Below are 21731 nucleotides of genomic sequence, written 5' to 3'. Positions count from 1 at the left end.
AAGCTTATGTGGTTTTTGTGTATCGTTTACTTCTCTGGGACTTGTTGGACATTCTCCAGGGATTCCAGTCCTGCACTTCGGGTAAATATTTATTCCTTGTTATTTGAAGCAAAGGATGAAAGCTCCCACCACACACTCTGCACAGCATCTCCAACTGGTTTGAAGGTGATGGAGACTTTTAGTGCCATAAATAGACATTAGCAGTGGAAGTTGTGAAACCCACATGGTGGTTGCTTGCTGCAAGGAGCTGCTGTTCTGCAGAAATGGGCGAGCAGCAGCATCCCGGAGCGAAATCTGCCCATTAAGGTGTGGGGGACATGGGCCTCAGGAGCTGGGCAGGTAGAGAGCATATTGTTACCGCTGATTACTGACGTTTATTGCTGCTACAGCTATCTGCCCTGCTTTGGGACATGTGAGAGCCGTGAGCAGAGGGCATTCCCTGGCATCAGGTGAAGTGACCTGGTACAGGATTTTCTACTTGATGGAAATTCCACAATTAAACTTTTTAACGGAATGATACTTTTATATTCCTTTCGGGGTTGATAGGTTGTATTTTGCAAAAATCGTACCATCTGTTTCAATGCTGATTATTCCAAAATTGCACTGTATCAAAACTGAATCACCAGAATTTAAAAACATAACATTAAAATTTTCTGTTTTGAAAAGGTTTAACAGGGGCTCCAGTTTGGGTTTTATGAAATATGAAAGGTCGAAGCAGACACATTTCTGGTACATGCACGTTTGTCAAATCTGTATTTTTCATAGGAAAAAAAAAAATCTCACTGGGAAGTTACCTGCTATGTCCTGGCAGGAAATGATTAACCAGTCTTGATAACCCATGAGGGTGCATCCCTCCAGGTGCTTCTCCTTAAGGCTGGTCATATCTTACGTTGGTCCCAGTTAAAATAATCATCTTCCTTTTTTGCTAGAAACTCCCTGTCCTCCAAGACAGTAGTCATTCAGACTCAGTATCCTTTGGATTCTCAGCACAGACTTGGCTCACGTTTTCTACCAGGCACTTGAGGGCATTCCCTGGTATAATATCGTCTGGTTACATGGACACAGAGCACAGTAAAGGTTTCCAGCAGGCCTGGATTTACCAAGAGCTGGTCGGTACCTCCTGGGGGCTTGCATAACAACAACCCATTTACTTTGCCACATAAAGTCCTTCATCTACAGAGAACTTGTGTTACCGTTGCTCACACCCCACAGGGTGAAAAACCCCCTCCTTCCCCTGCTGCAATGGGACAATCTTGTAATTGTGTTGGCCTGACATCAGATCAATGCAGTCAGGCATGGATGTCTGCAATTTGGTGTAAGCATCAACTGGTAAAAACTATGCGCAAGCTCCCAGCCCACAGCCTCCTACACTGGATTACGCGCCAGTCGCTCAGGACTACCTGTTCCTTAAAGGTTATACTCAAGCCATGAGAGGAAGTGAATAATTAAGGTGGTTTGGGCACTTGAATTCATGGAACTAGACACAAAAGGAATAAACAAACTTTTAATTTTGCATTCTAACAAAAAAGCGCAGTGCTGTATTTAATGCTTGAGCTTACTGCTCTTTCAGCTTCCTGAATGATGCTCTTTTCCTGGTTCTTGCTAAACCTAGCTCTGCTTGATAATGCTGTGCTTTTTGTTAGGCTGAGAAAGGCAGAATCATTAGCCTGCCACATGTGGTGACATTCATGAAGGGACTCCAGCAGATGTAGTGATGTTTCCCTCGGGGACAGCCACCCCTATTAAGCCACTTTGTGGGCCATATGCAATGGCTTTGATGAACGCAGGTTTCATACGGGTTGCACTTTGGGCAATCCTTGCCCTAAAGCATCATCTGGAGTCAGCTGCAGGCATCAGGCTCAATAAGCCAAAAAACCCCAAACAATTAGAAAAAACCCCTGCCACGGATTCAAACGCACCTCAAATGGGGCCAGTCCTGAGGGATCCTCTTCCAAAGAATTGTTGTGAAATCACACTTTAGGGAGAATTACATGAAAATAAAGTAGAGCTTTGCAGCTTTTTATACATACCATGGTCTAAAACTAATCTGTCTGTAGAGCACTAGGAAACAGAAGCCAAGGGAGAAGGGAAGTGACTGTTAGCAGCCGGTGGTTATTTATGACTGCCATCTGTGTCATTATGCAGCCTGTCATGTTGATTTGGGAACTTCAAAGCAACAGCAGGAATAGACACGAGACCTTTTTGCTCCAAACACACTGACAACTTAACCGACTTGAGCCAAATGAGCTTTTGCTTTTTTGGTTGTTGTTGTCATTGTTGCTATTTTGTCGCTCCTAGGGGCCCTGCTGTCAAGCCACGCAGATGAACTGTTCTGGTTGTGCTGAGCTAGCACTAGAGAAATCCAGGTCTTGCGGTTTTTTGGTCTTGTTTTGGTTTTTTTTTTGCCTGCCAAGGGATGTTCCTGACAAATTGGACGCAGGGAGCAGACAGTTAAAGACAGGTCCCTCTGTCTTCGTCTTGGCTCTTCTTCCCACTACAAATAAATCATGACAAAATTCACTCTGTCTGCAACTGATCTTGTTTGGGAAAGCCAACCCTGATAGTGGCATGTCACTGATGCAAAGGGAGAGGTCAAATTGCTTTGTGGTGACTTCAGCAGATAGGAGGTGACGATGATGCCCTAGAACACCCTTAAAGACCAAGAGCCAGGCAGCACTCATGCACTCATTCCCTAAATGCTCTTGCAGTTGATGGAATGAAAAACAAACAAACCAACAAGAGAAACCCGTTGCTGAGATGGGGGCACAGAAACTGCCACTCTGGCTCACCCTGGCACCTCCGTGGGTGCCCTGCCAGCAAGAAAGTCAGAGGCTTCTGAGGGAAGTGCAAGAAACCTTCAGATGAAACAATCACAGACCAGTGTGCTCAGAGAGTACAAGTCCTTATGTCTTTGCTGTGAATTAGTGACTGGTGATTGTTTTAAGGACTAAGAAGAATGAAAATGCATTCTCTTGGTGTAAGATTTGATGTGGCCATGCCTATTCCTGTGATCCTAACACAGCTCAGCACTGCCACTTTGGTTAAAGGCTGACTCTCCCCAAGTGACCTGCCGTCCACATCCTGCACAGGACTGCCCTGAAATCTGAAGCACCTCCTAAATTACAGGAAATACCAAAAAAAGGAAAGTATCTTGCTTTAATTTGTCTGCATCAAACGGTGGTATTTGATGCTATGTGCATGGTTCAGGCACACCTGGAAACTCTTCCTAAACTGTCTGGGAAAGAGAGGAAGGTGAGGCAGGAGCATGCGGATGTGGGGGGAAACGATCAGGCAAAGGAAAAGGAGCATTGCAGATAGAAAGGAGATAGATGGGGAGCCAGGCAGGATGAAATGATAGAGGGTAACTGGGACACCAGTTAACCCCTCATTTTCCCCTGGCATCACTACACGTGGTGTTTCCCAAGCAATAAATACTTTCAGAGAGCAATACCAGTCTCAAGTTCCAGCTTACCCAAGCAGATACACGAGTGCTTAAGTGCAACCACCAGGTTAAGCTGCCTTCTCTTCTCCAAGACGTAAGGCTATGTTTATCATTAAGCCTGCCGTAATGAATTCAGTGAGGAGTGATGGAGTAAAGAGCCATGCTGAAGGGGACTCAGGGCCCCATTACCAAACCACAGGAATCTCCATTGCTGAGATGAAAATGGACTACTGTAATTTATTTTTTCCTCTTAGCTGGTGTCTAATTAATGACTACTTTTCTCACTCAGGGTAACTTTCATCCTCTACTTTTGGGGAGATTTTTGGTAGATTGGAGAAGCATGGCCTGGACAGCAAACTCCTGCTATGTGCATTCAGGTTTCTCTTAACATTTTCATTAATGTTGTTGGAATTAATTTCCCTCACTTGAAGGAATTTTAGTTCAAGCACAGAACCAGCTCCTGCTGGTTCTTGGTGTTTTGTCTTTTTTTAAATAGCTGTAACACTTGCGCTTCTCCATGCCTTTTGTATAGGATTGGATTATAGTGAAAGTCTTTTTGTTCGCAGCTTAACCACTTCATCCCTAAGCTCATTTGTACCTCTGGGATGAATACGAAGCAATACCCAGTGACAAGCTGCTGGGTCGGGGCCTGAAGAAAAGCCTGCTGGAATCAGGGAAAGGCACTTGGGTGGGGGGGCAATCAGCCTGCCTAGCTTTGAGCAGCTAATTGCCTGAAGTGCCTACTTATGTAATATAGCTGCTGCCTCTCTACTTAAAGGATCAAGCCAGGAGCATCCTGAGAGCCACTCAGGTGTTAGGCAAGCTGGATTGCACTCTGGAAGTGCTCATCTCTCTCATTTGAAGAGAAATGAAGCCCAGATCTTAAGTTAGGTGCCTCTGGGCTCAGCCTGAGGTAGGTGAATTGCAACCCCACTGCCTAACCTGGTGGTAGAATCACATCCTGATTTACTGGTCTGACCTAGCACCTGTGGCTATGACATCCTGACCTGTGTGTGACATTGCCTGGAAAGAACATGTCTTGCAAAGGTGACTGCTAAAGAGCCCCTACACTCTCTCCTTGCCCCTTCCTCCTAATTTCTACTTTACTTTTCTGCCTATCATATTTTCTCCTTTCTCCTGGCTTTTCTTGTTCTGCATTTGCCTTTCTGGAAGAAACTTCTCTGCTTGAGTAAAACCTGGAGCTTTGCAACATAACCAGATCTGTTCTCCCTCCTTTCTGTTTGGTTTATAGACCTTTTCAACAGGAACCATCTCACCCTTTGTATTTATACACTGCCTTGCACATTAGTGATACCACGTGTATAATTCAAAGCGCAGCATTCACAGATCTTGTACTGGGAAGAGAATCCCAGATGCAGTCAACCTTCTTCAAACTGCTGTCCACAAGGTGGGCCTCTATAGCTTTGCAAGTGTTTTGGGAAAGGGACCAGGCTGACATCGAGTTATTCTAGTTGTGATCACCCCAGAGGCAGAAATAAAGTCATCCTGCTATCCTTTCTGAGGTCATCCCTTCCCAGGAATAGTTTCAGTGTGTGCCCTAACTAATCCATGTCACCAACCAGACTCAGCAGTCCAGTTTTCTGTCCAAATTCTCCTGTCTGACTTTCCATTGTTTCCCCCTCCACTCCAGGGTAGTCTTTGTGATGCACAGATTTAGACTACCTGAGGGATCCACATCACTGTTAATGAACATTTCTGGATAGTTATCTGCTATGATGCCATTGTGGCCACAGACAATGGAGTTGTGGACCTGTACTATGGCTGAAAGCGTTAATGGGATAACAAAGACATCATGGGGAGCGGGGTCAGGAACTCACCTTCTGTCTCAGGCAAGCCGGTGCAATCTTTGCTAGTTGAGAGTGTCCCCACTGTCCTTGTCCTTGCAATCCTCAGGCTGGTCCCCATCCCTGGCCTCTGATTTTGCTGTGTCCTGCTCAGACACAACAGTCTTGTCAGAGTTGGCATTCCTTGGGGGCAAAGGCTCTCCTCTGTGTTCAGTGCCTTCAGCATCTTCACCTCCTTTCAGTGCGAGTGTTTGCCCCTGAAGAGCAGTGTTTTGGGTCACTTCCTCCCCTCTTTTGCTCACCAGTTGTCCCTGACCTGCGTCCAGTCTGTCTCCTACTGCTGTGTCTGGCTTTCCTCCGTGGCTGTTTGAAGAGTCCTCAGTGGACTCTGGTTCCGAAGCTGTGTTTTTCTCTAAGCCAGCTCCATCTAAATTCGCTCCCACGGGCAATGACACGGTCTCCTCACCACCATCCCTGGTGGCTTGCACAGTGCTCGGAAGGCTGCTCTGTGAAGCAGTGCTGTTAGCACTCTCCTTCTCCTGGGAGACATCAGCAGTGCCAGGCTTCCCATCGGCATCTTCCCCAATGCCTTCCTTACTTGGCTTAGGCCCTGGCTCTGAGTCACCCGTGCTGGCCACAGACACCTCCATACTGCAGCCCTTCACTCCTCTCCGCTCCTCCTTCTGGCCGTTGTGGGCAGACTGGACCTTTCCACTTCGTAGCCTTTGTGACGAGGAGGCCCCATGATCTTGGGGGCTTGGCTGTTTCACCTTCTCCTCCAGCTCAGCTGTGCAGTTCTCTTCCACCCACTCCTCACCTCTGCTCTTCCGCTTGTCCATACCAAGGCTCCTCTGAGAAAAGAAGGAGATATTTAGTTCAGCTTATTAAAATATCAGTACATTGTCTATGATGGTTCCAAAACTTGAGGAAAAACTTGCGGAGGCCACTAAAGGAAGCAAAAGGATGCAGGTGATGAGAAGTGTTCAGGGACCAGAATAAGGGGGGTTGTGCTGACAGAGGGTCAATGCAAAAGTGAGGTTGCCCTCACATTGTGCCACCAGGAGAGTGCTAACAAGGGGCACATGTACCCCAACACAGAGGTCTCCCAGCTCTGCACTGGCTGACAGTGTTTCCCAACACTGCATATTTGGAAAAAACTCAGCAGCCAGCCTGGACTTATGCACTCACCTGGCTGTCAAGGTCATCCTTCAGAAAAGACATGTCCTCGCCTTCTCTTGCATCCCATCTGTTAAGAAAAAAAAAATCTGAATTTAGGCCTTTTAAGTTCTTATATGGCAAAGCCACTCTCCCTGCCTGACACTTGGGAAGGAATTTCTACCAGGGCTTTTTTGAGCCCCCTGACCAGGCAACAAGAGATAAAGGTGGCAAGCACAACCGGTCCAGTTCCTTTTGGTACCTGCAAAGCACTCAGCCCATCCTGAGACACTCATCTCAGACCACTAAATCAGTGAACTTGTTGTTATAATTCTAAATGTAATGAAAACATAAATCCAATTGCCAGAACAGATATTTGTCATTAGACTAGTAAGATATACGGTTTGCTTATGCTGATGTCTGCCAGAGTCTGGTCCTGCTTGCCTGACAGTGCCCAAGTGTCCCAGATCTCCACAACGGCAGACGGTGAAGGATAAAATTGCTTTGAAGTAGCTTGGAAGACTGGAGACATGGACATGTGCAAACAGACTGCAAGAATGGCCATAGAGATCAGGCTGAAGGTCCAGCTAGCCCAGGCTCTCTTCCCCTCTCAGCATCACTAGCAGATGCTTAGGGTAGATTTGAAAAGAGGGCAAATGCATTTTACACCTCCCCAGTGCCCTACCCAGCTTCCAGAAATGTGCGGCTCTGGGATTTCCTGAGCCTGAGATGGTATCTCTGTGTTGAGTCACGCTTAGACAGTCTCTTCCAAGGATTCGTGTAAGTGCATTTTGACCCTGTAATAAATTTGCAGCAGCTACAACATCCTGTGCCAAAGACAGCCACAGCTTAGTTCAAGGCTGCATGATGAACTGTTTTCTTTTGCTTGTTTGAATTTGCTAGGGTGAATATAAATCTGAATTTGCCCATGCAGTGCTACTGGGCAGGGAGGGGTCTCAGTAACCCTTACCTTCTTATATGTGTGCCTGGTGAGTTATACCACGCACACAAACATTTTATAAATGTATACACATATATATAATACACACATATTTCACCCTGCCACATACTCTTAAAACACAACATGTGCAAAGGTGTGTGAGATTTAATTCTTCTCTAGACGGACTCTGCTGGGCTTTTCCCAGGTCCACAGGTGAAGCCGAGGACTTTACGGCATGACTCCATGTTCCAGCTACTCACATCAGTAGTATTTAAGATACTTCTTGTAGTTTTAAATGAACCATGATTTTTCATCCTAGTAGCTGATAAATATGAAGTACAGCAAACAAGAATGAAAAAAAATAGATCAAGACCTTAGAGCCTTTAAATGGATATGAATAACATCCTGATTGAACCCGGCACCCCTAGAAGGGACAGATGCACTAAAAAGTCTCCAAGCCTCTGCACTGGAGGCACAAACATACTGGAAAACATACCTTCCCACTTTGTTGTGAGAAAAGAAACAGGCTGTGGGTGCCCATGACGAGCCAGGCATCCTCTCTGCAACACATCCTCCCTGCAATACATCCTCTGAGCCTCCCAACAGAAGGTGCTAAACCTCGCTGTGTAATCTAGCTGACCTTCCCCTCTCCCCAGATAAAGAATGCATCCCAGAAACCATTGTCACTTCGAACTGGTTGACATTGCAGGTGTGCTTTGACTTTGATGTGCTTCAAGCAGGCATTTCCAAGGCACAAGGGATCTTAAGCCTGCTGGACCCACGGCATAAATCTCCTGCTAGTGGAGGGAGGTGAGAAAAGCAAGGGAATAATACTGTATTATTACAGCAGGTGGAAGTGCTGATACCCAGGTATAGCCCTACTCAGTTTGAAATGATGCTAGCTGTCCTACTCCATGCCAGAAAGGAGGCTGCCTCCAGTGACCCCTCCAAGCTCTGGAGCAGAAGAGGCAGAGACCACTGCAGAAGAGACTGAGGGCCGCTAATGAGGGGCAGCTCATTGAGATGTCATCAAACAGCGCTCCAAGCTGGCCAGTCAGAGGCGCTGAGGCAGCCTGTACAAAACATTAAATCCCAGCCCAACATTATTTATTTGAATTTCTGCCATAAGACAGCTAGCCAAGGCATTCCTTCTGGGCATGGCTCAGAGCTTAGTGTAGAAGGAAAAAGAAATGGCTCAAGACCCTGTTATGATTTCTGGAAACTAGTCAGCATCTGTCTGTCAGAGGCATGCTTTGGGGCATAAGTCAACCTTTGCTGGGGAGGAGGAGAAGAGATGGATGTAGGGGAGTGGGCAGGCTCTCATCCCTTCCCCTGGGTCTGACCAGGGCAGAGATGGAGCCCGAGGCAGGGCCCATGGGCTGTGGCACGGAGGGAGCAGATCATAGTGTCATCCATCCATGCTGCCTATAAAAGGGAAGCATCAAACTCTGTCCATTCCAAGAAGCTGCTCAAAATCAACACTGCTTTTGTTTACAGTCTACTCCCAGCACACATTTAACCGGGCATGTGCATCTAAATCGTACAGCTAAAATGTCCACGGAGCAGAAGAGAATTACTGCACTAGGATTAAACTTGAAGATGAAACACTGGAAAGCATGAGGTTTATCATGTCATCAGGTCCTTCTAACATCATCATTTTCTGAAGTCTTTCCTTCCATTTTGCTGCTTGGGAGCAAGGACATCTGGATGAGCTAACTTGCTGATCCCATGCCTTACACACCTGATTGTCCCCAAAGGCCCCCGAGACATGTCCCAGCTCTCGTGGTAAGACAAGGTGGGCACGGCCAACAGTTGAAGACGGGACCAGAATAAACCACATGAAGCTCCCAGGGAAACCTCTCCTCTGTGCCTTCCCACCTCCCTAGGCCCTGAAGTGCAGGGAAACAAAAGACTCCAGTCGGAAGGAGAGAGAAAGGAAGGAAGTGATCTTTGCAGTGGGTATAACTCACATTCCCAGCAAACACTGACAGAAACCATGAATTGCTTGTTCTGAGCAATTTCTTCCAGCCCTTGGGAGCACTGAGCATCTCTCCTGCAGTGAGACACAATCTGCTCTGCAGCAATAAGGTGTTCCATGAACCCTTCTCAAAGCAGAGGGGATGGCACTAGATGCGCATTTTAAAGGAACAGATGGATCAAAGTCCAAAGGAAAAGTGTCTCAGGAAACAGTGTTCTCTGATTAGCTTGGAGGAGACCTAGACAACTGATAATAACTGATCCATGTAAGTTCACAAGGAAGTAGAGACAGCAATGCTGCATCAGCAACCTTCCCCCTGAATCCAGTTTAGCCCAAAACTGGTGTGTGGTTTTAGGAAACCTGTATTCTGTCAGAAGTGATACCTTTAGAAAGGATCATGACCTAAAGTCAGGACGTTTGTGGACATTAAAAATCTTAAAACCAGTGTGAAGGTAGTAGTGTCTGCCCAACAGCTACCTGCGCTTTAACTTCTTATATATAGTATCAAGTGGATATATTTTTTCTTTCTCTTTCTCTCCTCCAGTGCACCTGTTGAAATAATCCCTGTGCATACATTTCCGTTCTATGTCTCTCCCTATCCCCAATTTTTAGTTCTTCCCTCATTAGCTTGTCGCCTGTCCCTTTAAAAATTTTCTTATCTCTGTCTGTCCAGCTCCCTGTCCCTGTTTTTTTAATTCTTCCCTCTCTGCCCTGTAGCCCATTGCATTTTAAATTTTATTTCTCTCTCTCTGGCCAGCTCCCTGTCCTTCTTTTTATTATCACAAATAACCAAAGTTCAGCGGCAAACCTCAGAAGCAGAACCATGCTTACTCCTGAGGGTAGTTGTTGAGGTCTGGGAGTTTGGTTTCACCCTGATGGGTTGACATCTTCAGGCAGGGCAGAACTGTTTGTAATCACTGCAACTTTCACAGTTTTGAACAGCAATGTTCAGCCTGCAGTCTGAAACCTTCTAAGGTATTTACAGAAAGTAACAACATAAAGCAAATCTATTGGCATGGCCATCCTGCATATCCTTTGGGAATTTCTGTAATTCCCAGTGTTGCAGTCAGCAGCTGGAGGGAGCGAGCATGAGCACAGCTCATCAGCTTTTCTTTCCCAAGTATATTTTACTGGGGATGGAGCTGAAGAATGGGAAGGGGTGGAATGTAACTTACAAACAAAGCTAACAATTATTTGCATGCTGCTGATCCTATTCTTCATTAATTTATCAGAATTAAATTTAATTTTAAAAAGTATGATTAACTAACAGGGCTTAGGAAGACAGAAGATAACCCTTCTTTATGCTGTAAGTAGATTTAGAGTAAGTTTTTTGGAGTGAGTCCAGAGGAGGTCACAAAGATGATCCGAGGGCTGGAGCACCTCTGCTATGGAGACAGGCTGAGAGAGGTAGGGTTGTTCAGCCTGGAGAAGAGAAGGCTCCAGGGAGACCTTAGAGCTCCTTCCAGTCCCTGAAGGGGCTACAGGAAAGCTGGAGAGGGGCTGGTGCCAAGGGCAGGGAGTGACAGGACAAGGGGAATGGCCTGAAGCTGCAGGAGGGGAGATGGAGATGGGATGTGAGGCAGAAATCCTTCCCTGTGAGGGTGCTGAGGCCCTGGCACAGGTTGCCCAGAGAAGCTGTGGCTGCCCCTGGCTCCCTGGCAGTGTTCAAGGCCAGGTTGGATGGGGCTTTGGGCAACCTGGGCTAGTGGAGGGTGTCCCTGCCCATGGCAGGGGGTTGGAACTAGATGGGCTTTGAGGTCCCTTCCAACCCAAACCAGTCTGGGATTCTATGATTGCCAGCCCATAGCTTAACTAGCTGAGAGTTACGGCTGCTCAGGTGCATTTCCTCAAAGCACAACCACTGGAAACAAAAACAACATTAAAAAAATCTCCAGGCTTAATACAGTGCCAGGTTCTGCATATTGGACCTACTTCTGTCCTGACACAGCAGAACCCTGCACACACAGATGCTGCCTAACACTCTTCATTTCAGCCAAGTAACAGCAAGCAGCAGCTGGCCTCCAGCTAACTAATTTCTTCTGGGTAACGCTGTGAGTACCCCTATGAAGCACGTATCTGCTTATGCATCTGTTTAACTTCATGGTCATGACTGACCTGGATGGTTGAAGAATGCTAACATTAAAAGCTACTGGAATGGTTTTGTGTTCTGGATAAATGAAGAGGCTCAGGGTACGTAATCAACTCTTCCTCCATTTGTTGCCCACTAAAGGGCATGGCAGTGCTGTGAAGATGATTACTGTTATTAAACCGTCAGTGCGGCTCCAGGAAACTGGAGACTGCACTGAAATTTAATTATGGAGAGCAGCAGGGAAGGGGGGCCCCTGGGAGGATGTGGGCAAACCTGGAAAATGCACTTAGTTTTGCTGATATTCTGAAATTACTTCTCTGCAAATTACTATATTGCTGTGTGCTGCCCACAGCTGGCAGGACCAGGCCACTTCCCTCCTCACATCTTTAAGAACAGTTGTTTAAGAAGAAAAGACATCTGTACCACAGTATCAATCCTAATTACTATTGATTCAGTTGGGAACTATCTTTGGAGGCTGCTCCTCCATATCAGCAATGCCTCGAAGTCAGACAAGATGTGTTCAAAAGCTTGCTGGGGCATGTGCCAGGTTACCCAGAGCAACCCTGACCCCCCTGGCCGTTCTGCAGAGGGTCGATGCAGTGGGTCAGTACAGCAATGATGAACCCCACAAGTACCACAAACCCCACCAAGTGAAGTCCTGCCAGACACGGTCCCAGCCAATGTGAACTCATCTGAAAAGATTCATTGTGGAACAGTATCTCTTTTTGTCTGCCCTCTTCACAATCAGGCAAGGAATGAGACCTGGACACACATATCACAACCGCTAGCTCATGGCACTGCTGCCAGCTTCCTTACCTTCTGGCTCTGCCAGTCAGTCTGTCCTTTCCTTTGGCTCGGCTGCTCACAGCAGGTACCGCTTTCGGACCAGGATCGCTCACATTCACTCCATGCTGTCCTCCACCTAGAAGACAGGTTGGAAATGCCATGCAAGAGCAAGCAGAACCCCCACTGAAAGGGCCAACATCCTTGTATGGAAAGTACCTCTGGAGGGGTATCTGAAGCTGTATCTGTACTGTACATATGTTTTCTAAAGTAATAAATACAAATTGAGAATTTAGGGATGTTTCTTCTGCATTTTTTATTCCAAATTCCAATTATAACTTTAAATATTATTCCTTGGATACAGTCTCCCTTGTGCTCTTCTTGGAAGACTTGTTCCTGTTCTCCCTTGCCACACAGCTATGAGAGCAGCCACATGGTTATATTCCCAAAAGGCACTCCAAATCTGCGAGAGTGCCTGAAGAAAACTCTCTCCATGAGGGCACATCAGAGGTGCTGACATTCAGTGGGGTGATGCAACCGAGTTGCATATTTTACTCACCTCTCCCGTCCGGAGGAAAGGACCTGTGCTGGAATTTTCTTGCGTTTCTTCCCCCTGAAAGGACAAAGGAAAGCATGCACAAAAGTGAGCGAGGTTCTCTAATGGACATGCAGCAGAAAGCCTGACGTTCAAATAGGGTGTCACAAGGGAAAGCTTTGTTCTGCCAGTCCATCTCCTGAGAAACAGGAGTCATGATGGACTTATGCTAGTAAATAAGCCAGCACGTGCCACAGGGATCAGAGATGTGCTCTGGAATAGGATTGCCTCTCAAACCAGTGTTTGGGAAAGGAGGCGATGCTGAGCCTCCGTATTGTGTCATACAAGGTTGCAGAAAAGGTGCCACTGCTCTCCCTGGGAAGGTAAAAAGCACTAGCACCCAGACGCTCAAATCCCATCCCCTGAGCACTCTGCAAAGCAGAGAGGGCAGAGACCCCAACACTGCGCTCAGAGGCATTTGCCCAGGAAAGCAGAGTTTTGCAACTGACAGCCACGACAGCTGCTGTGGCACTGGGATTCGCACAATCAGCATTCAATAGCATCAGGACAGAGTCTAGGTGTCCCTTGCCAACCTTTCTTATTGCTGGGATTATCCAAGGCTGGCTCCCCATCCTTAACAAAGTCCTCTTCAAACCTGCAGGTTAAAAACAGGCATCGTCAGACCTGAACGTTCTTCTCCAGTGTGCAAAAGCGTGGGCAGGAGACCTCGAGACGACGCAGGCTCCAGCCTTCGGCCCTTCTGCGCCTGCCCACTGGCAAATATGTGCAGGTTTATCAGCAGGAGCTGAAACTGCATGCACTAACCAGGAGAAATGAGGCTGTGAGGCAATTCTACCCCAAAGAAGAACCTCTAAAACCTTTACATCAGTACCCATATATATGTACCTATTTCATTCTACGAACATCCATGAAGCCTATAGATGCCTGTAATGTAACTGTACAAGGCTCAAATGCAGCTTCCCAAGCTTCTAAACACATTCTGAATTAGCTTCAGACCTGTGCGTCAGACTCGTTTGGTTGGTTTCTAATCCCGCTTGTTTTGTATTCCAGCTTTTCTCTTAAAAATTGATATACAGGAGAGCAGCAGGGCTCAGAGCTGTCTTGCAGCAACACTCAGCACCTACTTAAGTCAATTTATCTCTAATTATTGGGATCTCAGTGACTGAAAATCTATGTCTTTGGTCCCATTCCTCAGCCAAAAGACTGTCCCCTCTATCTGCTCTGTACAAACTCTTTTATCAGCAAGCCAATGTAACATTCCCTAACTCCACACCCTACCAAAACCTTTTCCTGCTGCAGGTGTCAAGTCATCCTCCAAAGCTTTCTAGGTGGCATGACCCTGCTGAACAAGCACAATTAGAGGGACAGTGTTTAAAGCAGGGAAGTGTTAGACACCATTGAGAGCTCTCCCATACTGCTGTCCCCAGCATTTCCCCCATATCACACAGGCAGCCCTTTGAAGCGATCCCCTCACACCTGAACAGGCTCAGTTTATGAGGTGTGGAGGATTTAGGCATGCTGGCCTGCCCTGTGATCGAAAAGGAGAAACGAGCAGGGCAGTGAGAAAACCTATGGACTAGCAACGCAAGTTTGTCCATCCCTGTTTCTAGAAGAGCACCTGCACCCTCCTGCCATTGGATTTATCCATGTAGAGTTAGAGAGGGCCCTCCAAATGTACACTGAGCAGTGATCCATGCTCCCCTCTCTCCCATGGTGCAAGCCCTGGTGGGAGCAAAGGCAGGCAATCTTTGTCAGCACACAGTATCTCCTGTTAGGGTAGGAGACCTCACATCAGAAAGAAAATAGGAGAATCACTCTGATATCTGGTCCCACTGACAGACATGGTCAGGAAGAGAAAGAGATAGCCATGGGGATTTGGTCAGGGAGAGGCACACGACAGCATGGGATGTGATCAGCAATGAATATCTGCACAAGATCTCATCATTGGCTTTAGATGGCCTTTTGCAGACAAAACACCCCAGGACAGCAGAGGACCTACATGTGCTCCGACTTCTCCACATCCCAAGCCCGTCGCCACTCGCCCTTCGCATTCTTGTGACGTGCCAGTCGCTCGAGGTCAATTTGATCTCGCTCCCTCTTCCAGCGTATGTACTCTGAGCGTTCCCGTCCAGTCATGGGGAAACTCAGATCTCCGGGGCTCCTCTGGACTGACTTCCCACCATCCTAGTGGAGGCAAAAGAGCTTCATGTTAATAAAAATGTCTGAAACAGCTGCATTCACTATACTTTGTACTGTCACCACCAGAAATGCTCAGTAATATTTGAAAACAACTTGCAGCTTCTGTCTCTAAAGTGATGTGCACACAGAAGGGCTCTGCTTTACCCATAGACTAAATATACTGGTCCCAGGGCTGACTGACTTTACAGAGAGGAAAACCGAGGCAGGAAGAAGTTAGGTGGCTTGCTTGGAGTCACACTGCAAATCCATAGCCAAATCAGAAGAAGCAACCATTCCCTCCCAGGGATATTCAACAAGGATAATGGTAATTTGTGGCAACGTATTTCTGAAAAGTTGCTCCCCTTCATCCAGACTACATGAATAGTGTTACGTTGCGAAGGATTAAAATTGCTTCCACCTAAACCCCAGGATTTTGCCATCTGGATACATTCCTCTTGCCTTAATGAGGTGGGGTTTCACTGCTGTTTCCCTAACCTGAACCGCAATGTTTCTTTGGTTCTTGTAGTGATATCTAACCTCCTGATCTGTGAAGCTGCTGCCATAAGATATAGTTTTCCATTCTAGATAGTCAGTACCTGATTACAAACTTTTAAAGCGTGCCCCTGTAACTCTGAGTGCAAATGACCACAGGATTGATTCACCTCATTTGTACTTGCAGTCACTTTAACTGCAGGCATAAATTAGACAGTGGTTTTCACCTGCTGTGTTCCTGCTCACCTGAAGGTTTTAAAACCAAACATTCTCAATTTTTCCTGGAAGAGGCACTTTGCTAAGCACATGGCATATGGTTAGTTTCTGGAATGCTTGCAACATCTCCCAACGGAGTTTGAGAGGTTGAACTCCCATAGAAGATGCACCAGGATGATGAATCCCCCCACCTAAAGACTTTGGGACACTTAAATCGAAGTTGTGCCTCTGAAATCCTTCACAGTGACAGATTCGAGATGGAAGGCAGCCTTCTGTGACCCCCAGGCATTCACAGGAGCCCACAGGGCTAGGGCTGACCCTGGGCCCAGGGCATATGGTATTGTGAGTACCAAGAGCAGCATTCTCAGAGCAAAGGGGCTCTTCACCTTCATTGCTTTCAGCCTCCTGGTTTATCACTCCTCCTCATGATAGACTAGTTAAGGGCTGCCACTGTTCAAAAATTTAAAGCTTAATGAAAAGAGAGTTCAGAACTGATGTAGCATGTGAAGGGAGGGGGTAACCCAGCTGTCAGGTTAATGGACATGGTGCAAACAGGAGCCAACTGGCCATGGCGTGTTGTCAAGCAACACTGCGCAGTGAATAGCTTAGTGCAGAGCTGAGTCCTGGGGTGCTAATTACCAGCAGATAATTCATCACGTGTCCTTCCACACCAGCCACCCTCACCCCATCCCCAAACAGGAATTAACTCCTCAGCGTTGCAGTGCTGCTGAAAGCAGAGCAGCAGGGAAGGAGTGACTGAAAGCCCTGTTACCAAGGAGACCCACCTGCGTGGGCTGGAGATGGGGTGGCAGTAATTGCTCCTCCATTTGTTAGCTGGCAGGAGCTGGGGAAACTGAGACTGCATCCCCAAGAAGGGAGAGATGAGGGCCGCAGAAAGGCAAGGCACATCAGGGCAAAGCGAGGGCTAGCACTGGCCCCTGGCTTGGAGCACAGGCCTGGAGATGCTCCCACAGCTTCCAGCCCATGGCACAGCACAGTGCATGCTGCCACAGTGGATCCTGAGGCACCCACAGAGGAGAAGCACACAAGAGCTGAGCAGCACACAGCTAGTGAGAGCAGGGTTAAACCTCCAGAGCTGGAGGATAAGGGAAGCGCCCTGTGTCATTACCTTGACCCTTAGCAAAGGGGAAGCCAAAAGCAAGGGCAAGCCTGAGGCTGGTGCCCGTGCTGTCTCACGGGTAGGTGCAGAGGTGGCTGCAGGGCCTGCAGAGCAGGGGGAGCTGGTCCCTGACCAGGGGCTCACCTTGGTTGCAGCATAGATGTGGTGAGCTGGACTGCAAGGCCATCATGCTCCCCTGTTCTGCTTGGGGGGAGGCAGGGAAGGTTCAGCTGGAATTAATGCTTAAGAGCCCATCTGTGCCCTCCTAATGAATCCCACTGAGGTGGGGCTATTCAATTTGTGCTCCATTAATTAAGAGCATCCACAGGCTCAAGGGAACCAGCATGTCCTCCAGGTTTTGCATTAAACAGTCAGTGGGAAGGCCTGTGCTTTAATTTACCTCCATCCTACTCAGCCTCTGCTGAAGCGAGGAGCTATAGCTAATGCGGCCTGAGCCTTTCAACCCATAAGCTGTCTTTTGGGAGAGAAACCAGCTAGGGCTGTACTGCCACATGGGTGAGCAGGTTACCCTTCACAACATCCCTGCTGCTGTGCTAGGGACTTATGCAGCCACAACAAGGTGTGAAGGGCAGGTCCCCTGTCACCTTTTTCTAGTGCTGCTTTGCTTCAGGTGTGTTAACTGCACAGCAAAACTTTGGATGATGAGAGGGATGAACGGCGGGGACTACGTTGGAGCACATTGCTGCTTCCCTTAGGACTGAGGCAACTCTTACTTGTGGGGAGGCACATCCTACTGGTTTCCTCTTCCAAGACAAGGGTCCCCCGCAAAGAGACACAAGGCCCCACTCACCTTCCGGCCGTGCTCACTTTCTGGGCCTCTGTCACTGTCTGATCTCCTCTTCTCTGCTGTTCTCCTCTCCTCTGCCTGCAAGAGCACAGACACAGGAATTATTTCAAGGATTAAGCAAGGACTCCTGGCAGGGGAGTCAGTGCTTGACCCTGTGCCCACCAGGACATGCAACTGCCCAGACAAGGTCAGCAAAAGAGGAAAGATCTGGGGCCCTGAATCAAACTGATGTGGAAAAGAAGTCAGAAAGTGATGTATGAAAAAAGAAAAAGGGATGCATTCCCACAGGTCCCTCCTCCTCTCAAGCACAGAGAGGTGTCCTGTATGGTGCTGTTTCTTTCCAAGGCAGACCAAGTTTCAGATCCCTTTTCAGATTTGAGCAAAAGACCCAGCTTACGATTCAACTGTACGAGAGCTAGGAGCCCACCTAAGATTCAGCTAGAAGCCAGCATGGTAAAGTTGGGAGTGATTTTTGTCCCTGTCAAACGCAGTGCCCTTCTACTGGGGTCGATCCCTGCTTCCACTGGGTTCAGCCATGCTGCCACCAGACTGGCAAGCTCTGCTCTAGTGTTGATAGCCCCCAGCCTGGCAGGGGGTGAAAAATTAACCCCTCTGTCTTACTGAACTATAGACACCAAGCATGAGGCATGCCATGGGCCAGGTGTTTCTCTGCCCCTACATGCGACTGATAATACAGACACAGCCACGTCCGAGGCCAGGGTGAGATCACAGTGGGTCTTAGCAAAATAGTCTGCAGAGCATAAATATCTTTTAAGAAATGCTTTTTGCCCTGGTTAGATAGTATTGTCAGGGTGCCCCCGTGAGGGCTGTGCGCCGTTGTGTGAGCTGGGCAGATGTGGGCAGGGTACCCGCCTGCCCCCCACACTGCTAAGCTCCTCAGGGCAGAGGGTTGGTGCTTGCTCAGGGCTCTGCCCTGGGGTGGCCGCACGCCTCCACGAGCAGCTCCCGCTCCCACCCAGACACTGCCACAGCATGTGATTTGCAGCACGGTGGCTGCCAAGTGGCACAGCATTTATCACAGCTGCCTCCCCCCCGTTCTGTAACCGTACATGGCAGCCCTGGGCAACAAATGCTGCCACAAGCGGAGAGGCCCCGGCATGCTGTAGCCCAGCAGCCCCCTTGTGCCCAGTGCAGCCGAGGCATCCCCAAATTCCCCTCCCTGCTGAACTGCTCCAGGGCCAGGGAGTGTGTGGGGCTGAGATTATCATGCTGCCGTTTTGCATTGCCAAGCAAAATTGGAACACAAAAAGGAAAGTCACAGCACAAACTGCTAAGTCAGCTGTTCGAGAAAGTGTCAGTGCATTGAAGTCCAACCCAGGCTGGAAACAGGACTTTTATTCCAGTCATTTGCCAGCCCCAGGTTTAGCCCAGCATTATGGGGCTGGATGCGTGCAACTCGAGATAGCAGTCTCAATACCTGCTGGCTCTGCCCAGCCTCCCAAGGCAATTCATCCCTGCTGCAGCCCGTTCCCACATACTCAGTGGGATCGTACGGGGAGTGAGCTTGGGGGCAGTCTTTTTGGGAATTGTCCACATGTGCTAAATGAAGTGTGAGCATATAGCCAGTGCTCATGGACACTGCACTCAGTGCAGCCAGCTTCACTGGTCTGACTGATATGAAGGTGGTGTAGCTCCAATACAGGTGGAAACTTGTGTAAACAGACCCTTGGAAATAATGAGAAAGATGTTAGCTATATTGTCGTAGGATTTCACAGCAAAGATTTGGGAAAAAATGCAGAGGGGTCTGTGCTCAGAGAAGCCACCCTTCACCATAGCCCAGCCTGTTGCAAAATGGGCCAGGATACGGTGAAAGATGATACCGGGTATTTATTTCAGAAGGTGGCTGCAAAAACTTACATAACCAAAGATGCTCCCTCCAGGCCCAAAGTCAACTGCTCATGCAGCCCCATTTGACGAACCTAGTAGTGAGGGATCTAACAAGTCACTGCAGCCCCAAACTGAGACCCTGCATTTATAGAGAGATTAAACCAGCAGAAACCTGGGAACTTTGCTGATTTAAGGAGGCTGGTTGGGGAGCAAGGTGCAGATGGATGTTTAGCCTTTAAAGCAGCTGTAAAAGAAACTCACTATTTTAGAAAGAGCACAAAGGAGTGAGCTGCTGCAGAAGAGCTGGAGCCCCTCCGCCCCTGGGGGAAATCTTGTGTGGGAGGAGAGATGGGAGAGAAGGAGCACTGACTGCCTCCGGAATGCCAGACAGCTCACAGTTGATGGGGAAACTGAGGCAGGGAGCTGCATGGGTGTGCTAATTGTTTCATCAGAGTCTGCATATTTCTCATGCAAGCTCATGCAAAGAATGATTCTGTTTGGACCTTTTACAATGCCTGATTGTGTCCCCAAAGACGGGAACCGGAAAGCCAGAGCATCCGCACAGCCGGAGCACTGAGCCAGGCTGTGCGTAAGCTGTGGGGGGAGCAGTGTGATCTGCCTGTCTGCAGCCCAGCACAGCTTGACTTCAGCCAGGTCTCTGCCAAGCAAAGAGCGAGCCTGTGCCCAGGAAATGTGCTGGGATGGCCCAGCTGAGGGACCGTGCTGCAGCTCACAAGATGTGGGAGAAGATGCAGCTCTTGCGTGGCTGGCCAGCAGTGGAGACCTGCAACCCACAGGCTGTCCCATTTGGGGCACCAGCTCTCCAGTGCACACCACAGATCGCTCTGTCACAGGGACACTGTACAGCTCTCCATCCTTTTACACCCCTTGCTCAAAGCCAGGTTGCTTTTTTCCTTTGTCTACTTCTATTTTTGCTTCTCAAAGGGCACTGTGGATAATAGAGAGGACCAAAAAAATCTCATTCTTTTCTACCAGGAAAGCAGCTCTGAACTGTGCAGTTAAGAAAACATGGTTAGCTTTGCTTTTGCACTGGCTCAGGAGCAGATTTTCGCATTTCCCCAGAGCTGCCGTTAGCCTGTTATGACACACCCAGGCCATGGGGAAGCAAAACATGTTTTTCTCCTCCTTCCTCCTCTCCGCCCCCAAAATTATGAAACATGACAATGACATTATCATCTCATAGTTTAACTGTTCCTGCACAGCAGGGGAAGAGATGCGAGGAGGGAACAAAAACCCAAAGCAGACAGAGAAGATTATATTTGTTTATCCAGAGATTTATGCAAGGATTTCTCAGTTTCTCAGCCACAGAATGGTCTGGGGCAGGGAGGGCAGAGCCTGCTCCTAACCAGGATGTGGTCCTGGGATCCCAAATGCTTTCTGACTCTGGGTTTGTCTGACCTCCCGACAAACACATACCCAGCTAATGTTAAAGTGCAAGGGTGACGATGCTGATGCCAGTATCCAGCCATGTTAAGCATTGGTTTGTACTAGCAGTTCTCCGAACCGAAAGCTTTGACAGTCCTCAACGTCTCTAGGCTACTTCGTGGTCTTCTTATTTTAAAAACAAGTACCAACAGATGTGTTAAATTAACCTTTTGGTACCCACTTCTCCAGGTACGTGTTGGCACCAGAACTGGCATTTCTTCTGCAGGAGGAGAGTTTTGTAAGAGCTTAGAGCTGGTTTTCCAGTGCTTAGATCCCCCACTGGGCAGGATTTTTGAAACTAGAACATAAGAGGATATTTTTTTTCTAACTCTTTTGAAAAATCTGCCTACTAATTGTGCTGCCTGAAGGGAGCTAAAGACTTTTCAGCCACCCTTTCTGCCTATCTTCCCCTCCCATCTGCTGTGTAACAGCAAGTGTTTCTCCTGCCACAGGTTTGGTTCCTCTCCCATGCAAGCACAGGAGTCAGACTCATTGGCGTAAGTCCCTGAAAGCAGCTTTTGTGTGTCTTGATTACAAACAGTCATTTCTGATATACCATCCTGGGAAACTCTGTTAATAAAAGGACAATTTAAAAGCCCTGAAGCCCTATCAACTGCCCATTTAAAAGATGATTTGTAACCTGCTAATTAACCATTGTGCTCCACTGGTCCTGGGCTGCCAGCTTGCAGCTCTAATGTATTAATGATCCTGAAACACTGCCAGAGCGTGGAGCGGCTTTTTAGGAAAACTGGTGCTAAACATTAGGCGTTATCCCCGGCCCTGCTTGCAGATTTAGGGGCAGCCAGGCAGAGGTGGGAAGAAAGGTCCCAGATGTGGCACCTCCAAGCCAGCAGCAGTGCTGGAGGGCATGAAGT

At 48.0% G+C, this 21731-nt stretch overlaps 1 protein-coding gene across 5 annotated transcripts in view; it reads right to left on the bottom strand.

The window, feature by feature from the left end:
* The window catches only part of CCDC9B (coiled-coil domain containing 9B), a 71320-nt gene that overhangs the window by 26490 nt on the left and 23099 nt on the right, over nt 1–21731 (bottom strand). For all 5 annotated transcript variants that reach the window (XM_054826454.1, XM_054826453.1, XM_054826455.1 and 2 more), the window contains 7 exons: nt 17566–17640; nt 14748–14932; nt 13321–13382; nt 12752–12805; nt 12226–12331; nt 6436–6493; nt 5281–6098 (listed from right to left, as the gene is read on the bottom strand). In XM_054826454.1, the coding sequence (XP_054682429.1) occupies nt 5313–6098; nt 6436–6493; nt 12226–12331; nt 12752–12805; nt 13321–13382; nt 14748–14932; nt 17566–17640 (1326 nt within the window). In that variant the 3' untranslated portion in view covers nt 5281–5312. The remainder of the gene's footprint in view (nt 1–5280; nt 6099–6435; nt 6494–12225; nt 12332–12751; nt 12806–13320; nt 13383–14747; nt 14933–17565; nt 17641–21731) is intronic.

The sequence above is a fragment of the Grus americana genome, chromosome 5 (genome assembly GCF_028858705.1).
Source record: "Grus americana isolate bGruAme1 chromosome 5, bGruAme1.mat, whole genome shotgun sequence".
Classification (NCBI taxonomy): Eukaryota; Metazoa; Chordata; class Aves; order Gruiformes; family Gruidae; genus Grus; species Grus americana.
Note: the sequence above shows the minus strand (reverse complement) of the source record. Positions and strands in the feature narration are given on the sequence as shown.